A 24,749-nucleotide genomic window follows, 5' to 3' on the forward strand; every position below is an offset into this window, starting at 1 on the left:
ACACAGTACACTGCGTAGACAGAGTGGAACTCACACAGTACACTGCGTAGACAGAGTGGAACTCACACAGTACACTGCGTAGACAGAGTGGAACTCACACAGTACACTGCGTAGACAGAGTGGAACTCACACAGTACACTGCGTAGACAGAGTGGAACTCACACAGTACACTGCGTAGACAGAGTGGAACTCACACAGTACACTGCGTAGACAGAGTGGAACTCACACAGTACACTGCGTAGACAGAGTGGAACTCACACAGTACACTGCGTAGACAGAGTGGAACTCACACAGTACACTGCGTAGACAGAGTGGAACTCACACAGTACACTGCGTAGACAGAGTGGAACTCACACAGTACACTGCGTAGACAGAGTGGAACTCACACAGTACACTGCGTAGACAGAGTTTTTCCGGAGCCTTGGCCAAGACTTTTACATCCCTAGCCCATCCCCTCATTTGCGGCTCCCTTCCCACAGGTAACATCAGCTCCTGGGAAGACGGTCCAGTACCCCTCCTGTCTTTAGGACTGTTACACCAAGCAGCAGTGCTAGAATGGTGCAATGGAAGGCCTTTCTTCTTGGAAAATATAGGTCAATATCATTATGCGCACTTGTGACTTTACATTTTGAGGTAATTTGTTTTTTATAGGATATATATGTAACCCCCTGTCACTGTGTGTAGTGTGGGGTGCAAATGTTACACAGTGCACCTCCTTCTCAAGCCCTGACTAGTTGATGGGCATGGGTGTAAATGACCAGAGGGTCCGTACACATGGGACTACAAAGTCTCTTTGTAAGTAGTGGGACAACACAGGTGATGTCACTTTTTGGTGCACTGCAATAAAAGTCAGAATAATTTATCAGCAGTGGATAGGATCAATTCGTTCATTGTCCTATAGAATTCCAAGCTCCTGAACCACTCCTGCAAGGTTGGTGGAAGATCTCTAATGGACTGAGATCACTGCTTTGACTGCTGAGTGAATATATTTCAGAAGGGATTTTTTTAAACCGGCATAAGGGAACACTCGTTTTAATAAGAAGCCATAAAGAAGGACTATCTGCCACTGTGTCTCCCAGGATATCTCTAGAGGTGGCAATGACCTGATTCCAAAAGGAATAAAGCATGACACAGTTCCGCCAGATGTGTAGTGGGGTACTGAGAGCACGGTTACATCTCCAGCAGGAGTCAGGAAACCCATGGTAGATTTCGCTAAATAGGCAGGGCATCTATTCAACCTGGTGAAAACCTTATACTGCGCCTCTATAATAGAAACACTGACGAAACAGGCATGAGTTGTCTTGAAGATAGTTGGCCAATAAGATTCTCTGACCAGGGTTCCTAAATCCCTCTCCCAATCCCTTGTACACGTAGGTAGAGCTAAAGGGATTCTCTATAAGCAATTTATATATGCTATAGAGTAAAGGAGTGGTACAATTTGTTATGGAGCACAACGACTCAAACACCGTCAGGTCTCTTGTGGTGTCTTTGCGACGGACTCCAGAAGTCAAAAAGTGCGTAATCTGGAGATTACGTACTTTAGTGACAGGGCATATCACTGTCAACAATCCGGGTATTGTATCAAGTGACTATACATGAATATGTCCTGGATAACACGATTGCTGTATATGGATTAGGAGATATTATACCTCCTCACTACAGGCACATTCTATTATAGGGTGAGATCTTTCCCGTTATATACCATACACAGCTGTGGTTCTCCGAATATATCCAGATTCTGTTTTTTTGGTGTACTGGCCAGACACCTATATTGTTATAGCATTCAGTCATCTTTGTATTCACCTATAGGATGTCATTTATGCCACTACATTGGTACATGCTATGATTATATTATAATGTACATGTGAGTTCAGTTGTTTTTAATTTTATCTTTATTTCTAATTAAACATATTATCTTTTTGGGCGCACCTTGTATTCCTGTTTGATTTATAACACACAGCTGCCCCTGGTGATATATATAGATATTTAACTTAAATAGTATTTTTGTTGATTTTCAAAAAATGAAGGAATACAGAAAGCAAAAAAATGGGGGGGGGGGTGTAAGGGAGGATCAGAGTAAAAGAGGAGGGGGGGGGACTTAGTGGGGTAGGACCACAACAATAGCGTATCACCACTTTTCCAAAAATAGAGGGAGTTTCTCCAACAAAGAGGGCAACATACCCACTCACACCCAGGGATCTGAGTTGATTGGGGAGACTCTGTAAGTAAAGGCTTGTGAAGTTGTGACATGGGGTTGGGGCAAGCAAGAGGGGCCTCCTCTCCCTCAGTAACATAGACATGCCAGTTAAATCATTTCATTAGTGGAGACAACCAAAGCGGTTGAATAAGTGGACAGCCTCAGGAAATATGTACCAAGTCACCTACTACATTACATTGGCGCCAGCAAAACTTCGACTGTGAGGGCCACATCTTATGGAGTCTGACTGGAGTGAGGTACAGCCTACTAATTGTATCACATATTTGGACATATGGTAGAAGTACAAGAAGACAGCTTCCCACTAGTTGTTGGAGAGGTAGGTCTGCTTCTCATTGCAACTGTACTTTAGTTTTATGCTGGGGAGCAGAGAGGAAGGAGAAGCTATACCAAAAGGATGAACCAGCTTTGCTATCACCTTTCGTCAATTTCATATGCAAAAGAAACTAATTAATATGGTAACCCCCATTGCACTTGAGGGGTCCACTAGCAGTATAACACACTGGATTATGACGGTCCCGGAGGAGAGAGGGGGCAGAGACCAGAAAATTAGTATCTTGTATGGCGACTACGTCAGCCTTGGATTTGAGGAAAGAGGTCAGTTCCAGCCTTTGTTTGTTTGGGGAGTGTAGGCCTCTAGCATTTTGAGAGAGAAATATAACCATTTATACAGGTGTACGAGGTGCAGGGAATGTCTAAGCTTAAGTTCAATGCCTCCCGGTAATGCCAGTAGGGAGGAGGCCAAAGGTGATGAATGTTGTGGGAGCTGGGGTGTTCTGTGGTGGTGGGGTTGTAAAGGTGAAAATAGGGAAGAAATAACTGAAATAACACAAAGCATTGGGTTAGAACATTTGCTGGTAGGGTAGGGAACCAGCAATGTAGGTAACTAGGGCCCGTCTCACCTATGTCAATCCAGTAAATTATGGTGTACTGCTCAACTATGGATAACAAGGGGGAAACGTTGCACATCTAAGCACATCACAACAGTGAGAAAATAGCACGTGTAAAATGTAATACCTTAAACACTTCAATGAGAAACCATAAACCGTAAGCAATAGTCTCTTATGTGTCTGGCAGAGAAAATCTACAACCTCTCACGTCCTGCAACACCTGAAAAAGAAAGCTGGTAGAATGACAGGACTAAACTTGGTTGAAACTAGTGGTGTTGAAATAGAGTTTACTACCAATGAGAGAGACCTGTGAAGTGTTGGCAAATCAGCATAGACAATGTGCATAAGCTTCCATAAAGTCTGTCAACAGTGAGCTTCAGGGCTGGGAATTCAGCTATATTCAGCGGCGCGCAAGGTATAATCACCCCAGAGAGGCGGCCGTCTGCCCGGCTCCAGCTTCAACGGTTGGGCCTCTGCGGGGGCGTGCCAAGGAAAAAGTGGGTGTGTGTGCACAAGATGCGGGCTCCAGGGGGCGTGCTTGCGGTGCCCACATGATGGGCAGAACACGCCCCGCAAGGATCTTGTATACCTGTACATAGAATAGTTCGACCTCAGACTTATTTTGACCAATCATGTCGGAGGCGTGGTCTAGAGGTATGGGTTATCTCTTAAACAGGAACATCCTATGATTTCAGTAGGGCCACTCCGTCCTCCACTGAAGAGATGATGTTGATGGTGTTGTTGTTCCGGATGATTCATTTAAATGGGAACCCCCATCTGTAGAGGATCTCTTGTTCTTGCAGTGCTTTAGTGATTGCTTAAAAGGATCTACACTTATTAATCGTAGTCCATGAGAAATTCTGAAATATTTGAAGATTATGAAGGAATTTAGCATTATCTTTCAGCCTAGCGGCCCGCAATATACGCTCCGTAACTTGAAGAAAGTGGATTTTCAAGAGCATGTCTTGAAAATCCTCCAGATCCTCAGACCTAGACCTAGGCCTGGGGAACCTGTGGATACGATCTATAACTAAGGGGTATATTTACTAAGCTGAGGGTTTGAAAAAGTGGGGATGTTGCCTATAGCAACCAATCAGATTCTAGCTTTCATTTATTTAGTACTTTCTACAAAATGACAGCTAGAATCTGATTGGTCGCTATAGGCAACATCCCCACTTTTTCAAACCCGCAGCTTAGTAAATCTAGCCCTAAATCTTGTTCAGGCACCTCAGGCAATACTTTATAGAACAGGTCAGTGACGAAAGAGAGCAATTCAGTCGGCATGACTGAATCCGAAATGCCCTGGATCTTGATGTAATTCCGTCTAGACCTGTCTTCCATGTCAGCAATCTTATCCTGTAGCGTGTGGACTTTCTTTTCTAACCTTTCATGTTCAGTGATGAGATTGTTGTGGGAGGCTACTAGTTCATTTTATCTTCAATATGACTTCTCCCACCCCCCAGGTGTCACACATTGCACCAGCTACCTTTCATTCTGGTCACTGTTCTTACCTGTTTCCTTTGGTTCTCACTCCCTGCATTCACTTGCTGGTCTGAACTGAGCATGCCACACCTGGTCTATTCAAAACTCACTGCATTCTCTTGATTGGCTAATTGCTTGTCAGCTCTATTTAAAGCACCTGCTTCTCTACTAAGGTACCAGATATTCAGGTCTCCTTACCTGTTAGGACACTGTTCTCTCTGGCTCTCGTCTGCACATCGGTATCCTGTGTTACTTGTTTCACGATCAAGACCTGTGGTATTATTGCAAGAACTTTGTGCCTTATGATCGGTACCATGCTCAAGCTATTCGCTTTCCAGGAATCTCAGTGCATCAGTTCTCTGCAGTTCATCACCTCTCAGTTGGTATCCTGTGTTACCTGGTCCATGATCAAGAGCTGTGGTATTGTTGCAGGAACCTCGTGTCTCATAATAAGTCCTGTTCTCAGCTATTCACCGTTCACATGAACCTCTGTATTGATCGTCCAGCAGTCCTGCTCCTATCCACGGATCCATCTCACTATGCTCTAATCCCCCTTAGAGGACAACGACCTGCGACTAGAGAGCAGCTAAGTCCATATTCCCTTGCGTGGATCCCTGGTGAATACCTCTCTACCGTTAGACTCCGCACCTCTCTGGGGGTAAGTCTATCTAGAGCGGTGCTTCGAGGTCTACTCCAAACTCTGGATTCATGACACCAGGTCTGCGACACCTTGCTGAATTTTAATTGACGATCTTATGTCCATCAGCAGCTCAATCTTAAAAATTAGATAACATGCTTTGCATAATCTTAAACGTGACGGGGCCATCCAGGTCTGGAGTGTCCATTTATTCTTTACTCTGGTCTGGGACATGCATGTCAGAGGTAGAGGTAGATGTTGTGTCTCTGGATGTTTCTGACCGCTTAGGGGTTTGGGCTTTGAAGGAATGGACAGGAGGTTGCTGATGTGGTAGCTTTTGTTTTTGTAGGGGTCATTCTGAAGGTGGCTGGTGAAGTCAGTTACAGTGAGTGAGTTTGTCTGAGCTACCAGCTGTGTAAACAAGCAAGAAATATTTAGTGATGGGTTGATAAAGCATACTCAAAGTCGTTCATCTGACAGGTTAGTTGGATGAGTGATTAGGGCAACATGGATGGAGGGTCCACAACCAGTCATGCCTTATGCATGGCTAGCCTTGTGTCTAACTCTTATAGGGAAACTCTGTGTCCATGAACAATAGTCCACTCACTGTGAAACCAGCGTCTTAGGCTAAAAATAGACTAGTGTGGGACGTAATTTGGAAGGAAAGGGTTGAGGCAGGAACACTCCACCGGGAAACCATTGGGGTGGAGATGTGGTAGCTGTGCACAGGAGTAAGCAAGCCACTCAGTGGATTAATGTGAAGAGCACTTGGTGTTTTGGTGGTTGTCAACCACTCGGGCTGGAAGGAATGGCTGTAGGTAGGAGTAACTGGACACAACTTGTATTTTACAAGAACAGTGTGAAAGGGCTGAGAAATTGGAGTTTCTAGTACCTCTCAGTTGCCACCTGGTGGAGCTCGGAAACTATCATATGCAGTGGTACAGTGTTCGTTAACAGGGGCAAGCTGGGGCATATACCCCCTTAGTGGGCTACTTTGGGCTGGGTCACTGGGCTACCTGCACGTATTTTACTTTCAAATGTTCCTAAAAGGCTGCTGAGCAGAGTTTTGTCCCCCTGGCCAAAGTTTGCCAGCCCTCCCCTGTTCGTCAATGCTGTAAATTACAGTCATGATAAGGCAGGCACTCCAACAGTTGTATTGGGAAACAAGAGATCTGAACAATTAACTCTATGCACAGCACAGGCAGCATTTTCACACAATAGTGAAGAGATATATAAGGAGGCAGCTAGCCACACACTTGCATAGCCAAGTGCCGCGCCAGCACATCCGATAGATGTGCCCACTAGTGTGTTAGTGCACAGGGATAGTGGGTTTACCCGTTGAGCCAAGGCAGGACGTCCAGTGGACCTACCCTATGTAGTTGGTCACAGTAGGGCAATTAGGAGGTCCGATGTTAATTGGACTCGGTAGCTGGTATCAGAGCTTCGTATCTCAGAAGATAGAGGTAAATGTGCCGTATCTAACACCATACTTGCCTACTCTCCTGGAAGGCTCCTGAATTTCAGGGATTGCTCACAGATAAAAAATATAGTTGAAGGGTAATTTTTTATTGCTGCAATAAACAGCCTCAGTTAATCAAATTATAAATTGCTCCGAAAATTGTGATTTGTGAAACATTAATCCCAAAATATATCCTAACATAACAGTGTAAGGTACTGCTGCCATACAACGTGGTCTCTCTCCAGCTGTTCTGTAAATACTACAGGCAGCATCAGCCGGGGCCGCACGCCACACCCCCCAATATAAAGCTTCGCCCCGACCCCCAGAGACCCTTCCTGACGGGGCTCTTCTACCTTTGCGTTCCAAGCCTCGACCTAACTTCTGTCAACAATTGTCTGAGTGCTGAATTCTCTCATCTTATTGGCTGCGGTGAAGGTCTGATCTTTAGTAGCTACAAATGTGATGCAATTCATAGTAAAGAGTATGCGGCTGCCCTGCACTATGCCCACATGGGTATTAAACATAAACTTGTGTAATATGTATCAGTTCTTATTTTGCAAAGCGAAATTTTAGCATAGAATACCTGCTAGTTAATGTACGATATATGAAACAGGACGAATGAAAGCCATGGAGGAATTTCCAGTAATTCAGGCGCCGTGGACACCGCAGTGTGCGGGGAAGGCTTACTCTCAGCTCTGAGGTCCTGCCGGTGCCGGTGCTGCAGCTGAACCATGCCGACTGTCACAGTGAAGAGAGATCTGCTCTACCAGGCCCTGGGCCGGACCTACAGTGAGTACCTGTCACTGTCACTTCTTGCTGGACGGACGGGGCCTTTATGTTATCAAAGGTTTATGGCTGAATTTCACTATGGAATCATTTGTGCCCTAACATGCGTTCATAAGTAGTTGCATCATTTTCCAGGCTGCCTATGTTTATTGTGGGAAGATAATAAATGCACTTTCTCTCTTTCTTTCTAGCTGATGAAGAATTTGATGAGCTCTGCTTTCAATTTGGTCTAGAGTTAGATGAGATTGTAAGTATCAGTACTTGTAAACTTCTTTATTAATGTTAAAATAAACTAAAGTGCCTCTCATGTTACTAAATTGACACTTTATGTAGTGTGTCCATGTTTTGATACTCTGAAAGTTATAAAAGAATTAGTGGCACTGGCCTTTCTGTGACGGACACTGCGATGTGATGCTATAGAGGGCATTGTGTTTTATTTGAAAGCCACAATAAACATAACTATAAATAAAGCACACAAATAAAAGTAACATTTGTATATCCTAAAACAGTAGGACAATTTCTACAAGCAACAAGTTTAAAGTTTACCTTTTATTCCTAGAGCACTGACATATTCCACAACTCTACATGGAAGGGATCATAACACAAACAAATTACATACAATGACATGAATCAGAGGCTAAAGATGCTGAAAGTAGCTTACAATCTAAGACGTGCGCGGAGCATTTGATACATAAGTTAGTGGAATAACAATTGTAGCTGCTGGTGGTGAAAACTTATGTGGCTATTGTTAGCCAGCAGCATTATCAGCCGCCAATAATAAAACCGTCATTGGTGACTGTCATCTCTGTACAGCTAGCCGTGGTATGGTTGTAAGGAAGAGAAACAGAAGAATCCAGAGACACAAACATGAATCAGTCACCATGAGTCATCTGTCATCTACATCTGTCCTTTTCCATTCACGGGAACAGAACCCTTTTTCATCTTCTGGTTCCAGAGAAGTTCCTTGTTCATGCTACTGGGGGTACTCTTGTGGTCATAGCTTGGGGTAGCTGTGTGTCTGGTATGTCTCCTTTAGTATCATACTCGCTGCTGGAAACAGAGTCAGGACATTTGTTCTTAATTTTTGGGGACAGCTGCTGCCACCAAGGAAGCAGGGGAGATCACCAAAGGTGGGACAGCAATGACAGTTGAACACACTGTACAGTAATGAAGCTGAACTGAGATGGTAATTCATAGATCTTCTAGACATCCCTGTCCTTGACTCCTCAGCGCTACCATATCATTTTTCATTACTTACACAAATTTTTAACTGTTCTTTATTTGTGGGAAGATAATTATGTGACCGATGTTCTGAAGTGCATCCATTCCTTACTGCCATACACATGCCAATGATGAGGAGACTACTTTATAGTTCTGCAATACTGTGGTGTACCAACAGAATTACACTCATTTCAGACAAACGTGCCTTGTGTGGTGTATGTTAATAATGATGGTTAGTTACATGTAAACTTTGTATACTTTCCTCTACTGGGCAATAACATTTTAAGGAAACTGAGGCATATCTATTTAGTCTGGAGGGGAGAACTGAGTTTGGCAATCCATCACCATATTATAGACAGATTGAGAAGTAGATAATATGATTATAAGATTTAGAAGGTCTTATTTTTTGCCAGTAATTGTGCTCTAGAAATATGTGCATGCTATTTTATTTTCTAGCACTTTGTATACGTGTTTGATTACTGTTATTGGTCAACCTAGCAATAAACTAATAAGAATGATTTCAAGTATGCTAAATTATGTCCAGGGCAGGACAAGGTATTAATGTAACTTGTATGTCATTGTTCCATTGAAGACTTCAGAGAGAGAAATCATCAGCAAAGAGAAAGGTGATCTAAAAGCAGATGAGGCATCGGATGTTATCCTCTTCAAGATTGATGTGCCCGCCAACCGTTATGATCTCCTGTGTCTGGAGGGGCTGGTGCGTGGGCTGCAAGTCTTTAAAGAAAGGTACTGTCTTTACATGTCATGTCCATTTATATATTGCTGTCTCTATAAGATGGAAACATCTATATTCATCCTTACAGCCAATACAAAGTTGTTTTCCAGCTATAAATGAAATAATTCAGGCAGTCAGATGTGGACTAATCATCAAAACACAAACAATATACGATGGCACATATACAATATATGCATTTTTTATTTTGAATGCTAATTTTAAAACGGTGTAGTTCACGTTATATTAAAGTTATGTACGTTACTCCCCTTCCCATTCACAGACTGGTAAATCTAGTACACTGTTCTCATATAAAACTTGGTGTGAAATACAAATTGCTCTCACTCGTCTGAATAACGTAAATACTGACGTTGGGGCTTATGCACAGTGGTGTCCAAAATCGCAGGCACAAATTGCATTCACTTAAAAAGCTGCAATTGTGGACATATGCAAAGCTGGAACTATCGCAAGATACATGCAGGTCTGTGCATAAGCTCATATTTATAACCAATTTGTTTTTGTTTTTTTTCTTGCTAAATACATATTCGCTATTAGACATTCTCAAAAACCTCTAATACAGGAAACACAGCCACCTGCCGTATACAATAAAAAAAATAAAATACATTTTCTTAGACATGCAAACAACCAATCGCAAGCGGTTCACTATTGCTCGCAACCGTCATCCGCTATTTGCGACTTGGGCGTGCGGATGTATATATCGTCTGTGTCCCAATCTGCATCTGTTCGAAATTGCACAAATACATGTTTACTGTATTCTGACTATGTTAGAACACCCTTTGGCTTCCCCAGACCTCCTCTCCAGGTGCCAGAATATTAGAAAGCTGCATATATACATATGTGTGCTGCCACTTTTCTGCATGCGCAGAGCGATTTGACGCAAGATGCGTTATGCAGACTGGAGTATTACTGCATCAATCTCTCTGTATTTTCACCCAGACCAAACTTTTTGTATGGAACAATACTAGGAGCCTTCTCCCTATAAGACTTGTAGGACTGACAGAGAGTTAGAAATTAGCACATAACACAGTCCAAATTGGGGAGAGTGTACAGAAACTTCATCTGTCATTCAAGTGATGTAAGCAGTCTGCAGACCTTCCTCATCTTCACCTGATCCCGCCAGGTATCATAGAAGACTTGGGGGTATATTTATTAAACTGCGGGTTGATTGCCTATAGCAACCAATCAGATTCTGGTTATCATTTATTTAGTACATTCTACAAAATGACAGCTAGAATCTGATTGGTTGCTATAGGCAACGTCTCCACTTTTTCAAACCCACAGTTTAGTAAATACACCCCCTGGAATGCCTGGTGGATTATCATACCATGTATGTGACAGAACACTGATGAAATATAATTCAGCTGCAGGGAAAATATCAGAACAATATGATATATTATACATGATTTTGTATACACTAAGTATTGTAGTGATATGATGGGTACATCTTAAGTAGGATTTAAATTATTTTTATATACAGCTCCATTGTTATGTTGCCATCTTAAAATACCATCCAAAACTGACTTTTCGACAAGGGTGACTTTATAAAAGGGGTGATATATAATATATTGATACTGCAATTTCACATTACTTTCTCTGTCATGCCATTGGGGGACACTGCGATACATTGGGGTATTGTAGGTAGAATTGGAGCAAGGGCACTTTAAACTGAAGGACAGCTCCTCCCCTACTACACCTCTCCTTCTTATTTTATGTGATTTTGGACTAGGGCATGCTTTTAGGGCTCTTGCCTTGAATTTTGGATTTTGACTTTTATTTTATTTTCACTTTTCTTGCATTTACTTTGTTGATTTATTTTCTTTCTGTTAGTGTTGGGCTCAGTGATGCCTCCCAAGGAGTGGATAGCCTGCAGCCTTCCTCCACTCTGGGTCCCTGAGCTGGGGTGAGTGACCTGTGGGCTTCCCTCACCCCCAACACACTGCAGCCGTCCCCTACACTCTGTGCAGGATCTTGTCGGCAGCTGTCAGCCGCTGCACAGAGATGCTGTGCGAAATGTTTGTGCTCACATCCGGTGAATAGGCTGTCAAAAGTGTCGGTAACGCCGTGGTCGGGTCCCCCTTGGCAAGGAGCAGTTCTGCAAGTGCCGAGAACAACTCTCCCGGGACCAAGCAGCCACAGCAGATCTCTGTTGAATGAGCGAGTATAGCTGTTGCTGCGCTCACTCAGGAGGAATGGTGAACCATCCTGTTCCTCCCTAGTGGTGAGTAGGAAGGGAAGGTCTTTCTCCTCCTTCCCCTTGGCGTGCTTCCTCAGCGGAGACGCCATTTTCTATCCTGTTGCGCTTCTCCGGTTTGTGACATTTGTAAAGACCTTCAAGGCTTTATACTGTCTGGTTTAACGTTATAGTCCTCTGTACCTTGTTATTCGTCTGTAGTGTGAGTCAGCACACCTATATTTCTATATCATTATAATTACTAATATAGGTGTCAGTGACCAGTTTGCCTGTATTTTACAGCTTCTGTGTTTACTAAAAATATATTGCTTTCCGCCTCTCTCTGGTAATATTTTTACTTTAACTTTACTACTATGGCTGAGAAAGGGACGTCTAAGACTAATGGGTCTGCTGGAAAGTCTGTGCTGTATTATACTGGTGCAAAATGTAATGCTAATAGTCCTGTGGACAGTATCCCTGCTCTGTGTCTTTATATTTCATCTACAGGTCTGAGAAAGAGACTTCCTAGACTAACTTGTCCTCTGGTTGTTTGCACACGCTGCTGTAGCAGATCTCCTCTACCGGAGAGGACAGCTTGGGCAGCCATATCACCAGAATGTATAGGAGACTTCCAAGACTAAGTGGTCCACTGGAAGTCTGTACACCACTGGTGTGAACGGTGCAATTCTCTGTTGGGAACCTGGGAGATTGTTCTTCCATCATTCTCCTTGGTCTCCATTTTATGCTGATTCTTTGCTTCTTCGGATTGTGTTCCGGGCTCTAGAATGCTTTCTGGACCATACGGCTTTGTTATCTAACTTACCCTTTTCTTTCGGTGTGATGTGCACATGCGTGGGTGGGTGGCTGTCTCATGCGCACTCTATTGTCCTTAGATACTATCACTGTTTGTAGGGCTTCCTTGTGGGGCTAGACCTGTGCCAATCGGATCCATTCTTCCTCTACTAGGGGCAGTTGGTGTTTTCTGGGTGACGCCTGAGTTGCTTCGAGCAACTCGGTTATTCAGGGTTACTGTGTGGTCGTTGGTCCACACTGCTTTCCGCTTTTTGTTGGTTATCATGTTTTGCATCCCAGGATGCTTTGGTTTCGTAGTGTCATTCCTAGTTGTTTCAGAGCAATCCCTCCCTTAAGGGAAGCTTTGTTATGCCCCCAATGTATCGCAGTGTCCTCAATGGCATGACAGAGAAAAGAGGATTATTTATTCATAATAAAATCCATTTCTCTGAGTTCATCGGAGGACACTGCGTGCCCTCACCTTGTTCTGACTGTTGGTTGGTTATGTTCTATATTGTCTCTTCAGGGCTTCCTTATGAAATTGAAGAGCACTCCAATAGGAGGGGCATAGTAGGGGAGGTGCTGTCCTTCAGTTTAATATTTAAAGTGCCCTATCTCCAATTCCACCTACTATACCCCAATGTATCGCAGTGTCCCCCAATGGACAAAGAGAAATGGATATTTTGATAAGTAAAAAAAATCCTCTTTTTGTACCTCAAACACCAGGTGGTATAAATAAGGAGTAGTGTAGGATTGTTACTTTACATTGTTATATATGTATAACTGTGTTACCAAAAAGAGAAATAATTCAGCTGGGAATTTTCTCTTGAGAGATCTATATATTAATGTTATGCTTTCTGCTTTCAGGATAAGTGCCCCTAGATATAACCGCATTACTCCCACTGACAATCAGCTACAAAGACTGTTCATCACAGAGGAGGTGAGATCTATCTCTGATTGTGGCAGACCATTCTAGTGACTTGTGCTCTCACTGGTGGGCTGGGAAGAAAACAGTAACAACTTAACCTTGTTGCTCTTTTAAATATAAAGCTGTGGCATTATTCCGTTGTATATGTACAAGTCGAGTTGAAGATTGTGCACTTTGTAAATAATCTCCTGCATGCTGGTGTTATCTAACATCACATATATCCGACTATATATCTGTGTTATATGTGTCCAACAACATACTGGTAGGTTATTGTTTTATAAATGTATATTTGTGTGTAGAGTCTGTAAGTTCCACTGGGCCAAGGACTGATGTCAATGAATAAATATTCTCTGTAGAGCTCTGCATAATCTATTGGTGCTATATAAATAAAGGTTAATAAGAAAACAATAATGAGCTTAGAGTGATGTTTGCTGTTGTGTGTGTTAGACGGTGCAGGTACGTCCCTATGCAGTGGCTGCTGTGCTCCGGAACATAACCTTCACACAGGATCGATACGAGAACTTCATTGATCTGCAAGAAAAACTTCACCACAACGTATGCAGGTATCAGAATGTAATTAAGTGGTTCCGTTGTTTATTTATTGTGATTGTGCAGAAATGACAAACTGATGCATGCATGGCCTTCGTAGCAATTTCTCTATTATTCCACCCCTCTAAATTACACATCTGTGGGGGACACTTTGCAGCATTGTTCTATCGGAGTGTTTGTCTTACAGGCGAAGGACACTGGTGGCAATTGGCACCCATGATCTCGACACAATCACCGGACCATTTATCTACACTGCAAAGCCACCATCAAGCATACAGTTCAAGCCACTGAACCAAAAAAAAGAGTATACGGCCCCAGAGTTAATGGACTTGTACAGGGTGCGTACTTGTCTTTAATGTGCAACCACACTTTATATATTTTGACCAATGTGGAATTCTACGTACAGTTGGGAAATTGTACATCTGAAGAAGCACAGGAACGGGAAATCGGACAGCTGAAGAAGTATGACTGGTGAAGACTGAAATACTGCTCAGTCTCTGAGCTCACTTATAACCGTGGAATATATGTTGGCGGTAGACTCTCGACTTTCATCCTTTGATGGGTCCGAGTATAGGGCAATCCAGCGTTATTTATAAAATAATATAAACTTATAATATTGAGGTATTCCTCAAACAAGCCTTTTCTGGTCCAGCGCATAGATGCAAGTCACTCTCTTGTATTATAAAAACATCCTAAAAAACATACTAGTAGGTTAATTGGCTGCTATCAAAATTGACCCTAGTCTCTCTCTCTCTGTCTGTGTGTGTGTATGTTAGGGAATTTAGACTGTAAGCTCCAATGGGGCAGGGACTGATGTGAATGAGTTCTCTGTACAGCGCTGCGGAATCAGTGGCGCTATATAAATAAATGGTGATGATGATGATGAACATCACCACCAGCGGAGTCGGATAACAGATTTTATTCGGACTGTATGGTCCTTGGGCATAGATACATATGACAAAGAACTGTGTGCTCCAAAACATCTCCGGTTATCACTGCTATGACTAAGGACTAGATAGCCTGAAAACTCATCAGTTTATCTGACTGCCCTGCTGGTGGTGATAGGGTATTAATAAGGCGAGTGGCAAGCTCCTTTGTGCAGAGCTGTTTTTATTTAATTCCATGAGCATTTAGCACAAATTGTACAATACTTTTTTTTTTTCTTTTATTATCTTCAATCACAGTTTATCTCCAGAATAGCAATTATGTCCTATTAGAGATATTAATAATATGACGTACATGATGATGGCCTATTGTCTGCTCCTCTCTCATATACTGGATCATCCATTAATATGATTTTATTGTCCGCAGACTGACAGCCATCTCAAGCATTTTTTGCACATCATTGAGGATAAACCAGTGTATCCTGTGATCTATGACAGTAATGGGGTACTGCTCTCCATGCCACCAATTATCAACGGTAAGGACTGAATTTTGGATAGTGTTTAATGAAAGCTGATTGTATGGACTGGCCATTTATCATATAACCTAATTCCATCTATACAGCTTGTTTATCTGCTACTAGGATGGTTCTCTGGCTTTTATCTTCTCTTTTTCTGAATGGCTAATAAGTACAGGCAGCTCTGATGCCCCTTTGCTATTCTGAAGATGAATAGGAATGATAGGGTTGTAGTTATTGTCAAACACTACTACATTCACTGAGATGTACTGATAATTAGCTGTCACTGTGATGGCGAGCTCGGGGGGTTTGAGAAATGTTGAGAACATAAACTTTATTGTTATGTGTAATTCTGATTTGTTGTTTCTTTTCTCTTAAGGGGATCACACAAAAATCAGCTTGAAAACCCGCAATGTGTTCATAGAGTGTACAGCTACAGATCTGACAAAGGTGATGGAGATCACACATGGTCATGTACCCATGTTTGTAACAAGTTTTAAATTATTTCCGTGTGTTGATTATTAATTTGACTTTCTATATTGTGCAGGTGAAAATAGTCTTGGATGTTATGGTCACTATGTTCAGTGAATACTGCAAAGAGCCATTCACGTGAGTAAAATTTGAATGAGTTGCTGATGTAAGGAATGACCATTAGTTTGACTTCTGCCACAGGTCCTGTGTATTAATTTGGAAACCTTTATGAAAATTGTTCTACATGTGCTGTGAAGAAAATGTTGTGTTGCTTGCAGCAGCCAATAGGATGTTTGCTTTTATTTTCATTAAGTTTGCTAGAAAAATGATAGTCAGAATCTAATTGGTTGTTATGGGCAACACCTCCTTTTCCACACCATTGCCTGTGGAATGGTTATTATTGGGGACAATGAGAGCTGAAGTCTTATACACTTGTCTTTTACACATATTATTGCTGCTGTTGCTTGACTCAGCAGTCAGTGCATGGCTCTCATTCTCCTTGCCTGTGACTACTGTCCCTGAGTATGCTTCATTTACTTTTCAAAAATTCCCTCATAGCTCCAGGTCAAAAATATTTTTTTTCCAGACTATTATTAAAATGAAACTAAATGTTCAATAAACAAACAAACAGTTGTAGACAAAATGCACAATATTACATTTCCTTCAATGTGGGCAGCTCTGTATGCTCGGAAAATCATTTAAAAGTAGCTCAATGCATGGTGCCATATTTCTACTTAAAGTCCATCCCACATCCCAAGTCATTGTTTTGGATTAATGATTCAACGTTCCTGTTCACAGCAATCTCAATGACAGCTCTCACTGAAAATAAGTGTAGAACTGATGTAAGTCCCCTGTAAATGACTCATTTATCACTTTCACTGATGGATTGGTTCCTCTTGTATAATAAATACCAGTGCCCCAAGAATAAGTCATTCCCATTAATGCTATTCATTAAGTGACTTCAGTGGATCCATTTTCTTTATATTGTATGGTCGCCTAGTTTGCATACTCCTTTATCTCAGGAAGAGGGGCAGGTCTTTGATCTGACCATATCATTGGTCTCGGCTTCTCTGTCACCGCTGTACGCAGTATCGGAGTGTCTCCCATGCCAGGACAGGAAGAGCTGCTATAGACAACACAGTGCTCACCCCAAACTTTATTTTATCTCAATAAATTAGTGATTTCATTTAGAACAAAAAAATAACTGTTAAAGGTTCACCTTATCTAGACACTCATTAAAACTGTATTGACATTGGAATGTCTAACCTTTTATGAGACATTGTTTTTTAGCACTCTTACATATAATTTGATTGTAGATGTATAAAGCATGCTGCTGGGTTTTATTTCAACGCTCATACTGCATTATATAGGACATGGTGTTACAGTACAGACTGTGTTAAAGTGCAGCATAGATCTCTGGTGGGTATATTGCCGTACTGCCCAGCACAACTTGTCCTGACTTTCATTTGTCATCAGAGGAAACCACAGTGATGGAGAAAACAGCTACTTGCAATTAATATGTATATCTTTATTTTTCAGCGTTGAGGCGGCTGAAGTTATTTACCCGGATGGAAAGAGTTATTTCTACCCAGTAAGAAATAATAACCTGAAATGTAATATTTTGGGACCTATTGTAAGATTGTTCCACCTCCTGTGTCCTCATCAGCCTTACGCTATAGAAGCAGAAATGCGCCAATATAAAATGTTCATAGCAGCGCAGGAATGTAATCATGTTATATGTGACACGCTCATGTACATAATCTACACTCTGCCAGCTGTGCTGCTGGTTCCCCAACTTGTCCCATCACACAGGGCAAACATTTTACACCAATACCATCTTGGCTGCAAATCCATGTGCTTACCTATAACACCAGGTGCATTGGTGCGCAGATCGGGGCATGGTGTCTATAACAAGCCTATTTACGGTGCAGGTTTTCCCTTTCGAAAATAAGCCTTAGTTTTACTAAACTGCGGGTTTTAAAAAGTGGAGATGTTGCCTATGGCAACTAATCAGATTCTAGCTGTCATTTTGTAGAATATACTAAATGATAACCAGAATCTGATTGGTTGCTATAGGCAACATCTCCACTTTTTAAAACCCGCAGTTTAGTAAATATACCCCTTAGTCCTGACTAAATTCCCAACAACATGGGATCCTGTGGTTCAGCGTTTACGCTCACTCTCTCCATTCAGATTACACTTTTTATTTATTGGGTATTTTAGGCTGTATATTGATCTTCTGTTACATGGAATGTTTAAAATTACATCAGTTCTGATATTTTTTTATAATGCTCATGTCAAATCCTAAAGTGATTGTTTAAATGGACATCAGGGATTTAATGGCATTTTGGTTGTGTCCCATCTCTGCGTCCGTTTCTTTGAATATTTTTTCCTTTGTATACTATTAGGGTTATTTCCAAATCTCTGGTTCTCTCACATTTTCTTTCCGCTTTCTGTCTGTTTCTCTGTGTATTATTATTGTTATTATTATTATTATTATTATTTTGCTATTCTTATCATTCTCATACATGTTAACACACACACTATTTTAGAACACTGTGTTTACATTTCAGGAGCTTGCATACAGGAAAGAAACTCTCTCTGCTGAGAAAATGAACAGTAAAATTGGGATCAGGTAAGAGAAGTAAAAGTTATTTGGGCCTTTGAAGAAGTCACAAATTTTGCCCCTGACTTTGTTGTGAGCGTTATTGCTGGTATAGAGATATTTTTATTAGACCCTGGTCTTGAACCCTTGGCTTTAATTCATCCTCTGTTCTATTGAGAGCATCAAGACTCAACATCTAAAGTGTTAAACTCACAGCAAGGATTTGTCATTTATCTTAGCCGATCACTATAAATGAATACATGTACAAACACTCACCTCACAGGGAAATATATTTATTAAATAAAAAAACAGTATCTCAAAAATATCAACGCTTATGAACTTCCCAAAGGTGTTCCCGCGGTACAATATCTATTCACTGCGATCCATTAACACACCAAAACCTTTCTAAAGTTTTGGTTATACCAAAAATACAGAAAAGAGCAAGGGTTTTAGATTAAGAGGAAGGAGAGAGGAATCATTTCTTGGTATATATTGATCTTCCATCATTCAGCTTCTCAGATGTAGAGTGTGAACGTCTGAGTATGGAATGCTCTGTGACACGTTCTTCATTGGAAGAGCTTATAGACCTTGGATTCTACCTACATATTTTCCCTACAATTAACAGAGACCTGTGGTCAAAAGTTCCTAAATGAATAATTGGGGACAATTTGTATATATTCTTTGGTGGATTCACAGACTGTGTTTAATAGTGAATATATGCTTGTGGCCCTTTTAATCTTAAAATAATATGAACAATCTTTCCTACACACTCTGGTGAATATATCTATGAATGATTGGACGGAGTTCTATTTGTGAAGTGCACAAGATTTGATACCAGGTTATTGGTTTATTTTTGATATATTGCATTTTATTTAATACATGAATTTCCTTGTGAGATGAACATTTATTTATGTATTCATTTGTATTGCTCTGCTAAAATAAAGGGTTAAATTAGCTCTCTGAGCTTAACATTTGATTTATTGTGACATTATTCTTAGGATTGGCAATCTATAAACACAGCAGCTTGTTTATATTTTTAACAGATCAGAAGTACCATTTGGGGTTTATTTCATTGTTTTTTAATTTTTCAAATCTCAGCATCTACTGATAAAATGATGGCAAGTTCTCGATGCTCTTTCCTAAATTTAGAATTCACAGAAAGTGAAGTACGTCCTTGATTCATATAACAGGCGTTGTATAAAAGCACGTTCATAAGTCTGTAACAAGATTGAAGACACAGAAAAGACTTCCATCAGACTTCAGAATTCCCCTATGTGTGTAAAGGTTGTGCACTGTAACTATATTTAGGAGTTGTGACATTTCTTGTGTAGTAATCACTGTCTAAAGGGAGAATATAGTGTCAGTGGGGCAATGTGTCTTGTGAGCTAATCTGATGGGATGAAGCTATCAGCTGAATCAAACACTACTGAAAAGAGAATTATTGCTCAGTATGAGGTTGACCTTTGAACCCTGGTGTCATCTTGAGGTAATTACTTCAGCCCTTAAGTAGGTGTTTGTTTTTCACTTTAATGCAGTGGAAATCTAGAAGTGGCAGTATGGAAAATGTAATGGGAAACGCAATCTGTTACAATGAAGGCGGTATGACATACCATCGTATACACCGCCATGTACACCACTCTTTCAATGAATAAATTAGGTTCTAACAGTTTGTCTTCTATTACTAATGCGTTGAAATATATATAAGCTATGTTTGGAGTGTTTGAAGTCTTGGTAGTATTTGTTTAATGTTCGGTACTGTATCTACCCTGTATGGTGTTATGTCTGTCTCCTATAAGTAAAGGCTAATAATAATATATTTTTTATAGGTTTTACAGCAGTTTCACGCAAATGTCTCTGCTTTTTTATGTTAAACAAGCCTTCTGCTATTTACCATAACTATATGAGCACTGAGTGTCGCTGTTGTGCATTGTTACTTCCTAAACAGGGTTATATATAGATTGTAAGCTTGCGAGCAGCGGCCTTCTTAGCTCTTTCTCTGTTTTACCCACTTTGTTTATTAGTTTATTATGTTTGTCCCCAATTGTAAAGCGCTACGAAATATGTTGGCGCTATATAAACAAATGATGATGATGATATATTGCATTCTATTGTAGTATAATTTGAAGCTTTGTCTACAAGCCGACCGGATTTTCTTTTTTCCATTGATGGTGATGTTTCGTAAGTGGTGGATAGGTTTTTGTTTTTGTTTTAAATGTTTAAAAAGTGTAATAATGATTATGCAACTATTCAATCTATAGTAAAATGATGCCTGTATTTGCCCAGTTGGACAGTCATTGCTGAACATATTTCCCTGTTTGGCTTGGAAATTTGAGTCTGTAAAGTAACTGCGCCCCAGTTGTGGATGAACTGCTGTTGGGGGTCTTATTAACTTTCAGCAAATAAATAAGGTTACAGTTACTTTATTACTAATTCCAACCTGCCATCATAATCATTAGGTGCTCCTGGTACTGCTCAGAGAGGGGTAAATGCACGTTGTGTTCATGCATGACTACACGCTCTGTAAAGAGCAGTGTGTATGTAAAGTGACATCACGGATTCCTTCTCTGTCATCAGGGAAACACCAGATAACTTGGCCAAACTACTTACCCGGATGTGTCTGAAATCGCATGTACTGGAAGATAAAGAACAAATCGAGATTGAGATTCCTCCAACCAGATCAGACATCATTCATGCCTGTGACATTGTAGAGGACGCAGCTGTAGCCTTCGGTTTCAACAACATCCCGATGACCATCCCTAAAACATACACCATCGCTAACCAGGTGAGTGACACCTCTTTGGTGTGCCACCCTCGTAGGTGTGCCACCCTCGTAGATGTGCCGTGGGCACTCTGTTTAAGGATCTCAGTATTGTAAGGGGCATCTGAGAACCATGGCTTCCAAGGACTCGTTTCAAAGGTACTGCATTCACATAATTATTATGTTTGCTGTTTTATCACACGATAACTAGATTGATTGGGGGTTTGTTCATGATGCGTTTTACCCCATAAAAGCATATTTTAGAGTAGCTGCAAGCACTCCTGAATTGGAACCAAAAAGGGTATTGGAAGGTAATTGGCTGCTATCAAAATTGACCCTAGTCTCTCCCTCTCTGTCTGTGTGTGAGTGCGTGTGTATATAAGGGAATTTAGACTGTAAGCCCCAATGGGGCAGGGACTGATGTGAATGAGTTCTCAGTACAGCGCTGCGGAATTAGTGGCGCTATATAAATAAATGATGATGATGATGACAGTCCCCCACTTAAATCAGCCGACAAGTCATATACCTTTTGTTGTTTATAATATAAAATGATTTTATATAGCATTGTTATTAGAGACTCAGGCTTTTCCTGCTGCTGCTATGTTCTTAATGAACTTTTTTTTAAAATAAATGCCCCTTAATCTATGACTAATTCTATACAGATGTTGCATTTTTTTTTCTATATCTGTCGTAAGCAAATCCCATTTGGCGACATACCAGCAAACAGTGACAATTCACATTACACAGTTGTACATTGATGGGCAGCTCGCTGTGCCTACTATTGACTGCCGTATTAATTAGACCTTTGTAATGTTGTAGAAATATTCCTGGTTTCATCGTTAATCGGTCATGGCTGTCATTACATAGACCACACCTACCAATGACATACATTGGTACATGGCTTCACTTAGTAGATGAGCAGACAAAGTACCTTTTTCATTAGGCTCCTTGGTTATTGTCATAATAAATATAAATAAAATTCTGATTTTTAGGGAGTGCTCTTTACACTATTTCTTTTATTTTGGATATTTCTGCACCCATACTGCATTCAGTGAGGAATATCCAGGCACACACATCCTCCAATTAGAAGGGGTAACATTTTTGCTCCCCTGCTGTCAGTGCCGTTTGTACATGATAATTTATGCTGTTTCCTGTGTACATGGACAGTTGCAGTTTTATGTCGTCATGCTCCCTATGTCTGTGTGTTTGCTCCGCAGGCCTGTGGCTGTGTATCTTCCGGACTTGTTCTTCAGTCATATGCTCTTTGCAGATATGTTGTTTAATTTCCGTTAGTAGTTGCTTATGTGTAAAATTCAAACGCAGAGCTCAGTAATTGCAGTGGATTAAAAGAAACTATTGCAGTGGTTGGCACGTATATACAGTCGACAGGGATTAGGGTCCCTTTAGTTTCCCTGAGGATTTGCCTATTTGGGGCTCTTAATCTTTTCTTGGGTAGAGCATCCTCTCAGTATGTACTATAGTTACTAACCCTGGCCATGGTTACTATAGCTAGAATATGGATGGCTGCTAACGACCCCATTGTTGGCGGTTAGGTTGCCTTAGTAAATTACTCTGTTGGTATTGAAAGTCATATTCACACGGCCAGGAATTCCATGCCTAAGTATTATGAGGTATGGTCCCGGTGGATTATGTCAAGGTATGTGTTGCTGTCTCTATTGTTCCCACACTTTTCCCCATGTAAATATTTAATCAGGATGTGGTATTTGACTGTTCTAGTATGTGATTTGTATTTACCTCAGTACCCAGTATTGCATTGTGATACTTATACCTCCGTATTGTTACATATTTGCCATCACTTGCGTTAGTTGAGCTTTTACATTCAATATGTTCTATAAATTTACCTTTGGAATGTGGTTTTATTTGTGGTTATTTTTTTTTGAGGGGGTTGTAAAGGTTCTTTTTGTTTTGTTTGTGTTTTCTACCCTTGAAAATTCAATAAATATATATGTATATAACAATAATATATGATGCTACTCTGGTCTGTGCATTCTCCTATTTACACTGAACAGTGCCCTTAGTGTTTTTTTCTCTTGTCTCTTTAGTTTCCAATAAATAAGCTGACAGAATTGTTGCGTCAGGACCTGTCCGCAGCTGGATTCACGGAAGCCCTGACCTTCGCCTTGGTATGTGCGGGTTCTGTCGTCAGACTGGTCGGGAGGCGGATGTAGTCTGACGTCAGCCCGTCTGATGACACTTTCTCCTCATGTGTTTGTACCTGCAGTGCTCGGTTGAAGATATTGCTGATAAACTGGGTATCCCTGTCTCCTCCACTAATGCAGCACACATAGCAAATCCAAAGACAGCGGAATTCCAGGTCAGTCATCTTAGGAGCATCCTTTCCTTTGCTGAACACAGACATGAGTGATTATTTTATTTCCTCTATGAGAACCAAGATGTGTGAATCTTATGTATGTGAATCACATGATAAATCAGGGTTCTAAGTTGTTACTGAGTACAGGTGAGACATAGAAAGCCAGGTACCCAGGCAGGTAATGTCACTCACAAGCTGACAAGTGTCTCCTCTGTGAAGTGCTCCACTAAGAAAATAATGACATGTAAAGTGTGGGACAAGCATGTCATCTTTATACAGTTATTATTAATGTTTATTGTATATAGCACAATCATATTAGGCAGATCTGTACAGAGATTCCCTAACACACACACACACACACACACACACACACACACACTTTTGAACTGAATTATGACTTCCCTCACATGGTATTTATCTTTTATATCTTGTAGACCATTGGTTCACAACCATTTTTATGTTCTTACACACCTAGTGACACCTACCTTGTAAAACTCTTGTTGTCACATTTAATGTTAAATCATTGTGGCAAATAAAACTCAAATCATAAGTACACTTAAAGACCAAGCAAACCTTAACAATATACACTGGTTATTCCTCCACCACTTTCTGTATAACCCCACATATAGTCACACAATGTGTGCTGACACTCAGCAGCCAGATGAGGTTACACTTTCACACCTGGGGCTTCAGTGACTCAGAACCACTGGGATATGGCACAACATAGAGGTCCATTGATCTCTATGCTGGAGCAGCCTTTACTGTCCACACAGCCATTAAATGCGTGGTTGGCGTCCTTTTCTCCCCTATAGCGTCCAAGCCTCATGTGTTATTGGTCTTGAGAAAACGTGTGGGCGACCCCTACGACTTTCACCTGGTCTGTCCGGTTATTTGTGTCTGTGCTGCTGAACTTGTACTCCCATTGATCAGGTGGCTCGCACAACCTTACTGCCCGGCTTGCTGAAGACCATTGCTGCCAACCGCAAAATGCCTCTTCCCATAAAACTGTTTGAGATCTCGGATGTGGTAACGAAGGATTCTTCTCGAGGTAAGTACCGGACCATACCAAATTGGCTAGATATTTATGCAATACATGCAGTTACCAAGTTGGGGATAATTGTGTTTCGTATCCGTAGAAAGCTGAGCAGTTTAGATCTCTAGCAGACAGGCATTTCCATCTGTCCAGCTGAGAATGAGACTCAGGCGTTGCACAGCAGATACCAACAAAAGGGGCTCATCCGCACAGTGATTTCTCTAGCTAGGAAGCATCGATATCCATTGATCTCTAGGCAGGGCCTCTT

General features: G+C 41.1%; 1 protein-coding gene across 2 annotated transcripts in view; it reads left to right on the forward strand.

Annotated features, from left to right (window-relative positions):
* The first annotated feature begins 7,275 nt into the window (after positions 1-7,275).
* FARSB (phenylalanyl-tRNA synthetase subunit beta) overlaps positions 7,276-24,749 on the forward strand; it is a 40,021-nt gene continuing 22,547 nt past the window's right edge. Inside the window, exons 1-15 of one of the 2 annotated variants that reach the window (XM_075201858.1) lie at positions 7,276-7,472; positions 7,661-7,716; positions 9,283-9,437; positions 13,274-13,346; positions 13,782-13,897; positions 14,071-14,221; positions 15,195-15,303; positions 15,662-15,732; positions 15,830-15,891; positions 17,293-17,344; positions 18,327-18,388; positions 20,933-21,140; positions 23,180-23,260; positions 23,359-23,451; positions 24,379-24,496. In XM_075201858.1, coding sequence (XP_075057959.1) covers positions 7,415-7,472; positions 7,661-7,716; positions 9,283-9,437; positions 13,274-13,346; positions 13,782-13,897; positions 14,071-14,221; positions 15,195-15,303; positions 15,662-15,732; positions 15,830-15,891; positions 17,293-17,344; positions 18,327-18,388; positions 20,933-21,140; positions 23,180-23,260; positions 23,359-23,451; positions 24,379-24,496 — 1,465 coding nt within the window. In that variant the 5' untranslated portion in view covers positions 7,276-7,414. The remainder of the gene's footprint in view (positions 7,473-7,660; positions 7,717-9,282; positions 9,438-13,273; positions 13,347-13,781; positions 13,898-14,070; positions 14,222-15,194; positions 15,304-15,661; positions 15,733-15,829; positions 15,892-17,292; positions 17,345-18,326; positions 18,389-20,932; positions 21,141-23,179; positions 23,261-23,358; positions 23,452-24,378; positions 24,497-24,749) is intronic. The other variant, XM_075201856.1, reaches the window with a different exon arrangement.

Source organism: Mixophyes fleayi, chromosome 3 (assembly GCF_038048845.1).
Source record: "Mixophyes fleayi isolate aMixFle1 chromosome 3, aMixFle1.hap1, whole genome shotgun sequence".
Classification (NCBI taxonomy): Eukaryota; Metazoa; Chordata; class Amphibia; order Anura; family Limnodynastidae; genus Mixophyes; species Mixophyes fleayi.